Raw genomic sequence first — 8164 nt, 5'->3', positions numbered from 1 at the left:
AAGGGAATGAAATCATCCATCACATAATATCTGAGCGATCATCGAGATCATTTCAAGAAAACAAAGAAAGGGAAGAAACCTTTTTGTGCATTGCAACACAAGGAAGTCTCTCCACTTCCATGTTATTACTTTCACTGCAGATAACTGCTGTGACCTGTCACAGAGGAATAATAGAGAGGGGTTTCTGTTTAGCAGCGGGTCCTCGATGTCGCTTCAAGGTCACCGTGAGATCAGTAATTACAATCGAGGATCTAGGAATCCCTGAAAAATAAGATTCAAATTGTGTGAGTCGTAAAAGTTTGTGTATATTACAGATTATCGTGAATCTCGGAGCACAAATTGGAGAAGTGAAATCATTCTTTTTTTATTTTAATCCCTGTCTTTTTATAGCGTGCCATGCACTCGACTCACTGGCTTCCTCATGGGCATGGGATTGAGTGTCACGTGAATATCACATGAATATGACAGGACGGACTCGTTTCCACGCAGTTTTGCCCACATGTTATCATCGCTAACTTCAAAATACCTTTTAGTTCAAAGTGCATTCTCCCCATCTTTAATGTCTCAGAGTACTTTATTCGTATTTCTGTACAGTTCTAAAGAATCTGTAGAAGTATGTATTTAAATATATGTTTATTTGTGTTGTTTTTTGTATTTTATTTGTTTTATTTATTTATCTCTGATGTACAGCACTTTGTTTCAGCTGTTGTTTTTAAAGTGCTTCATAAATAAAGTTGGATTGGATATATACAGTATATAATATATATGGCACAAAGAGGAAGGCGATCATGCACGTGTGGAATGATTAAGATGATGATTAAAGGATAAGTAACGGTTTATAGTTTTATAATCAAATTCTCCTTGAAATGTATTTTATGGAAATTGTAGTTTTTTTTTCTTTTTTCACTAAAAAAACTGGAGTTCTGTAAACATAATGGCCTTAAAAGGGTTCAAATAAAAAAAATACTAATATTTGATATGTGTACTATATTTCAGGCTGAAGTTGTTTTAAAGGACGTGGAACAAAATATCAATATATTTAATAAAGTTAATAAAGTTTTTACAGCAGTTTTAGGGAAGGTGGCATTTTCTGCCACAAGGAACAAATTTGTAAGTTTTTTAAAATTATTATTATTTTTTAAAGGAACTCTTAAGGCTTAACAGTGCAGTCATCCACGCCTTCTATCAACATGATTCCCTGTCTTCTTCAGAAGCCATAAAGGCTGTCATCACTCGCTCATCTTCTCCCACTTTGCCCTCCTCATGAGGCTCACAGGAGACACGGTGAAAGTGAAAGATCACCAGTCCATCAGAGGACCACACAGAGAGACAAATCCAAATCTGCATGTTTTTGGTACTGAACCTGGATAAAACATCCATGCAGAAAGGCCTTTCTTAAACCCGGGGTCTTCAGGCAACACCAACCAGTATGTTGTGAGCTTGTTTTAGGCTTTTACCAACTATATTGGCATAAAATCTTCACCACAAACTTGCAGGATCTGAAGGACGTGCACAAACATGTGGACTGTCGCCTTGTGTTCTTAAATATCTCACAGCAGATATATTTTTTTAGCTTTGGAGGCTAATTTTAAAACGACTCAGATGGTTATAAAAGCAGAAGCAGTGGTTTCCTATCTTTTGCATTGCAAGGGCAAATATGTCGCTGTAAACAAGCGAGGGAACATCTTTAAACTACACTTGAATGCAGATTACACACAAGATGATTCACAACTTCTTCTTCTTCTTCATGTGAGGCTGGTGGGGCCGCAGCACCTTAGCGCCCTCTATGGATTCTCTCTCCAGTCCTGACCGAGCACTCAGGGCCACGACTCATTCAAGCCACGCTCACAGAACTTGTAACATGCTATTATTTCATCTTAATTTAATTTTAACACCATTCTCTAATCACATACATTTATGAAATATGAGCGTTTGTATGTACGACGTGTTCGCGAAACATGACACTGACCCCATTTGCGATCCGTGAGCCACTTTTGAAATGGCCACAATCGCCATTATCCTCTGTCATCCTGGGTCATAAACAACAAAACAATGGAGAAATAAACAGATCACACTTCAGAAAAAAAAGGAATGCACGTAAATGATGAGCTCGCAAATTGTATTACATGAGGACATAATGACATTATATAATATAACGACATAATTATGTGACGCCGTAATCAACGTATAATAATATTACACGTATGATGTATGTGAAAGTCTCATATGTGACTCATGTGTGATATGTAAATAACTTGCATTTCCTTTTTTTATTTGAACATTTGTGGAGGCGTTGTCTTAAAAGTGCTCTTAAACCTGACGTGAGGGGAAAAAAATGAAATCATTACAGTGCAGTAAAGTGATTAATGGGTCTAATGCACACTGTGATGCATGAACACGTCTTCCCTCGATGCTAAGTGGTATCAATCAGACAAAAGAGCAAACGAAAGCTTTTATAATCTCAAGAGATTAAAAGCTCTTTTACAGATGACTGAAGAAACTGAGATTGCATGTAAGTAGATTTCATTTCATTGTAATTATATGAAGACCAGTGGGCTGGTAAAGTTTCCATTGTGAAACAATGATGAACACATGAGCATATTGTGATTTGAGTGAGAGGAGGAGGGCGAGCAGCAGCATGCAGACTGAAGAATGACTTTTTGGCTGACATCACTTCAATTACAGTTTTCCCTTTAAAGGGACAGAGTCAGAGGCAGGCGGAGAATAGACAGGACAAGACAGACAAGGAACTGGCAGCAGAGGAGAGTTCTGTCGGCTTCTCTGCTTCTTCATCTCTGGACTAACTCAGGAAGAATGACTCTCACGCCTTCAAGGTAAAAAAATTTTAGTTTCGCAAGAACTCTCTGTTTGTAACAATTCCCAGAAAGTACAGCATATCTAAATTATATTATCTTAGATTTATGACACATGAGGATGTTAAATGAAGCCAAAAGAAAAAAAGTTGAAGAGCTGAAGGATCAGACTCGTCCCTGGTAGCAGACACGTGTCTTTTTTTTCTTATTTTCTATGAGGAAACAGAAATATTGATAGACTGGAAACTTTAATGAAGATTATAGTGCTGGATCCAGCTTTACCCACAGTCTTTAGAGGATAAGCGGTATAGATACTGGACAGATGACTCAAGTTATGACTCGTTTTTTGTTTTTCTAGTTTTGTTGCCTTTTTTTTTTTTACAGCGTGAGCTCCTGAACTGACGTTGTCCTCAGACGGCCACATTTCCATGGTTTCTTCCCCCTTTTTTTTAAAACAAAAACAGACTTCTTCTGTGGCACAGTGGATGGGGTTTGGTTTTTGAAGTTCTCCCCTTCTGTTAACTGTTAAGGGTCTGTGACAGTTTCAGAAACATGATTTGAAATCTTCCTCAAACAAAAACCCTTCACCTACATCCTCATAATGTGCAGCACAAACATAAACAGCCTCTGGGGGATCACAGGGAACAGCGCTTGCCCATTAGTGGTCAATGTACGGCTGCAGCCAGGAACATTGGTGATGAATGAGTGATGTGCAGATTGGCTGCAGGCAGATTGTGTTTGTGAGAGATTTGAAAGGAAGTGGCCACTGAATGTACAGTTTTATTTGTAACTACAGATTAATGTTTGCGGAAGAACCAACAGTTCAACACAGCTCAATGTGTCAAATACAAGTTAATCAAACCCCTGGCTCATGACTGAACCAGTGATTTCTGAGGAGCTGATTCATTTTAACATTACGCTACAACATTTATATTTGTTTATGTTGGTGTATTTTCTCAAACTCAAAATATTTAAATAATGAATGGTCATACCCTGAAATGTTTATGTATTTTTCTTTTTCGTTGTATTTTCTTTCATCTGTTTTCGCTCTTTTTGTCTCTCTCAAAAATGAGGTTCTTAAACCTTAGAACACACAGTATTTGGCTGCTTTTTGTGTATATATTCATACACACACATATATATACATAATTTATAGTGTATATATATATATACGGTGACCACGTGGAACGGGTATATATATATATATATATGTATATAGTCTAATTTTGTGAAATAAATCAAATGAATCATAACTTTGACTCAATAACACATAAGAAGAAATTTCATTTTTTAAAGCCTCAATATGCGACCTATAAACACACACCCAGGATGTCCATATAAGGTATTGTGTATTAATCCCATGGCAAATGACTATGGGTGCATTCAACGTTAATCTCAAAAGGTCTTTTAGTGGTGAAATAAAGGTTAAACACAACTAAAAACCATGATAATTTCCCTTGTGTGTCCACAGCATCCCATTGTTCAGCACCACAGACTTACATGGAGCTCAGAACGGCACAAACGGCACGAACACCCCAGCCTGTCCTCCCTATGATGGCTGGGAGTGGCTCAACGCCAGTCAGCCCGTGTGCATCCTGCTCATCATGGCGCTGGGAATCGTGCTCAACGTCTTTGTCCTGATGGTTTTCCTCTTCCACAAGAAGCCCTGCACGGTGGCTGAGATCTACCTGAGCAACCTGGCTGTCGCTGACCTCGTCCTGATGTGCTGTTTGCCTTTCTGGGCCGTCAACATATACAATGGGTTTGACTGGCCCTTTGGAAGCTTCCTCTGCAAAGCTGTGAACCTGGGCGTGAAGCTGAACTTCAACGGCAGCGTCTACTTCATCGTTCTGATCAGCATCGACCGCTACATGGCCCTCGTGCATCCGATGTCTCAGGGCAGAATGCGGAGGCCAAAGTACGCCAAGCTGGCCTGTGTGCTTATGTGGGGCTTCGGCTTTATCCTGAGTCTGCCCACACTCATCTTCAGGGAGGTCGAATATTTCCCTGAGTACAATGTGACCGCATGCTTCCTGAACTACCAGAACGACTCGCTGCAGCTGATTCTGGATGGGATATTGATCATCTCTGGCTTCCTCATCCCCGTTTCTATTGTCCTGTTCTGCACTGTCAAAATCATCCAGGCTTTGAAAATTCAGGCCGTAGAGCGTTTCAGCGCTGAGAAGACGGAGCAGAGGGCCACCATCCTGATCCTCGTCGTGCTCCTGGCCTTCCTCATCTGCTGGGTGCCGTTCCACGTGGTCACCATCCTAGATGTTCTCCTCAAAGCTGAACTCCTGAAAGGATGTCGATTGTGGGACGTGGTCGATATCTGCAACCAGCTTTTCACCTACCTTGGGTTCTCCAACAGCGTCCTGAACCCCTTACTGTACGTCATCGTGGGGAAGAACTTCCGCAAAAAGGCTCGGGAATTCTTCAAGCAGTGGAGCATTAAGAGAACAGGCACGATGGAGTCGTCCAGCTCACAGCTGTCTTCTCTGAAAACTCTGAAATAAACACATGAGGTTGCAACACATGACATTATGCCCTGATTACTGTTGTGCTTATAATCCTCTCTGTATTATTTTCTTGAGAAATTAAGGATAAATACAAAAGATAATTTAGATAATGTATTCTGTCTTGGCTCATGCATTCTCCAACAATCGTTGATTTTTTTCGATATTCTCGCTGACATATACAGACAAACATATTCTCTGTGCCAGACTTAATAAACCTCAGAGATAATGATTCCAATGATGAGCTAGAGTTGTGAGTATATTTGCACTGGATGTAGTTGTGTGCTCGTGGGACCAAATCGCCCTCCCTCAAGTCTCCAAGGAGAGGGACTTTAATGTTGTGAACACTTATTCTGTTACAGCCATGCTAAATAATAATAATTATATAAAACATCGGCCAACATCAGTATCTTGAATGTACCTGAAGTGTTATTATCCTGTAAAATAATGTATACTGTATATATTTTTGCATTTGTTTCTTATACGTGATTGTACATAATATAGCCTGTATTTGTATTTCTCAAAACGTAATCAAATCAAATAAAATGTGCAGATATCTCATTTAGTCTTTCTGATACCTTTTACATTTTAAAGCTCTAGTAGGGAAGCTCCATCACCCATCGTCTTCTGATGTTGTTTCTTCCGTACCTCTGTAAGTTATGTGTTGTACATCCATCGTTTAACCTCGCGCTACTTGTTCAGTAGCTTAAGTGGGAGCTGCGTGGTGAAGAAAACAGCAGCAGCTGAAATTGGCACAAGCATGGCACATTCGGTTTCTCGAAGCTGAGAAGTTGCACAAAGGAAAAACATCTGTACATAGTTTTAAATGTTGACCTTCTGTTTTGGACATTGAGACAAAACCCAAACAAATATTTAGTTTTTCTTCATTTCAAATCATTAATACACTATTTTAACATGCAGTAAATTGTAAATAACTGCCAGATATTGATTAAGTTATTCTGGAATAATCCACAAAAGCAACTTGACTCACAGTACATTTTCTGGCGCCTTTATGGTTAAAATAAGCAAAAAAAAAACAAGTCCAAAAGGACATTTTGAGGCTTAGGTGTGAGAGGGTTAATTTAGTATTGCACAAGAAGCCAAAATCATGACACAATTTGAAGTTTATGTTAATTTTTAGCACTAGAATACACTCTATGTTTGTTTTCTGCTTTACTTGCTCTGTGTGCTTCTTCTGCCTTGCCCACTGAGTCGTGAAACACAATGTACAAAGTGTGCAGTGAGGGAATTTGCCAAAGACACAAAAACAGATAGTCTGGATGAATGTAACATACATTCATGTACATTTAAAAACTATAAACTCCAGCTTTGAAGCAGAGTGTTTCCTTCTGTTTCTGACTCATTGTCTCCACAGTTAAAATCAGCGCTCTGTCAGAGAGTTTCCAGTGGTGACACACAAACATGTTGGCTGTTTGCTCTCATTATACATTTTCTCCCCCACACCACCTTGTAATGGCCCAGTGTTGACTCAATGTGGGCTGTGGGCGAGCTCGGGTGCAACCCTCGTTGTCTCTGAAATGAATGCGTGCGATGCCAAACAGGAAATCTTGGTTAGGAGTCAGGTCTAGCCATTATTGTACGGGGTTGAAATTGTTGTGGAACAAAAAGAAGAAAAACGAAAAACGTGCAGGCAGTTAATTTTAACTCAAATAGAGAAAACACTGAGGATGCAGTCTGTATTTTTGTCTTTTTCCCTTTCAAGATTTTGAAACCATGTTTTTATACGACGGTACCTTCTGGAGCTTGAGTGAAGTGTATTTCTGTCCCTGGGTTCCATTCCATTACACTGCTGTTTCAAATCACGACACAGTTGAGGTCAACAGACGGCTGCTCAGGATCCTGGTTTTCAGACACAGACTCACAGACAGCTGTAGTTTAAAGTGTTGTTTGTGAATTAAGCTTTTCCACCATGGCTCCTGATACTGGAAACTGTGTTTTTTTAGACGAAATTAAAAAAAATATGCCAGGCTGTTTTCACAAATTTGAGTTTTTCTGACATTAGCAGTGAACAAAAGTAGAGTAAATTCTTGTTGAGTAACCATCTGGACATCTAGGTTCAATTCTACTTCTTCCATGTTCAAGTTGTGTTTTTCCCACTGAAACCACCATTACTTCACACCTCAAACACCTAAAATCATGACACAAAGGTATAGCAACATAGCTTTGACTCTCTCCTCTCTGGTCTTGCTCACAAATCCCTCCATAAACTTCAACTGCATGGTCCAGAATTCAAGGTTACTCCAACTACTCCACTGGCTCCAGGTTAATTTCAGATTCCAATTCAAAAATCCAACTGTATGCTTTCAAGGCCATCCACAGCCTCGCTCCCTCAGATCCTCCTCCATACTTTCAGCCACTCCTCATCTCTATAATTCACTCCCACCACACATCCGCGACGCTGACGACAACTCTTCCCCTCTTCAAAATCCAGACTCAAACCCCACCTGTTCAAAAACAGCCCACTCTCTGTAATCACACTGTTCCATTTATCTGTTTACTGTCTGGTTTTTATTGCTGTCTGTTTTTGTGAGGTGTCCTTCAGTGTTGGAAAGGCAAATTCAACCATGAATACAAACTATTAGCACCATGTTTCCACAATTTAATAAGGTTAGACTGAAAATACACCAAGGAGAAGTTCATCTCCTGATCTTTCTCCTGTGTTCTTCTGTTTCAGCCCACATTTATCCAACACAGTAAAAACTTGCCTTAATCTGTATCCTGTCTCAAAGTCTGCATTGAGACAGGATACACTTTGTTTTGCTCCATATTTTGCCGAAACCTCGACCAACATATTATACAAGGAGATCCCACTTT

The 8164-nt window shown here is 39.6% G+C and overlaps 1 protein-coding gene across 1 annotated transcript; it reads left to right on the top strand.

Annotated features, from left to right (window-relative positions):
- The first annotated feature begins 2705 nt into the window (after nt 1–2705).
- On the top strand, nt 2706–5628 carry bdkrb2 (bradykinin receptor B2). The gene is made up of 2 exons (XM_083904329.1): nt 2706–2834; nt 4285–5628. Exons 1-2 carry the CDS (start codon nt 2815–2817, stop codon nt 5327–5329), a joined length of 1065 nt encoding a protein of 354 aa, XP_083760455.1. The 5' UTR covers nt 2706–2814; the 3' UTR covers nt 5330–5628.
- Nucleotides 5629–8164: the final 2536 nt, after the last annotated feature.

This window comes from Microchirus variegatus (genome assembly GCF_963457635.1).
Source record: "Microchirus variegatus genome assembly, chromosome: 2".
Classification (NCBI taxonomy): domain Eukaryota; kingdom Metazoa; phylum Chordata; class Actinopteri; order Pleuronectiformes; family Soleidae; genus Microchirus; species Microchirus variegatus.
This window is presented reverse-complemented; position numbering and strand designations above follow the sequence as displayed.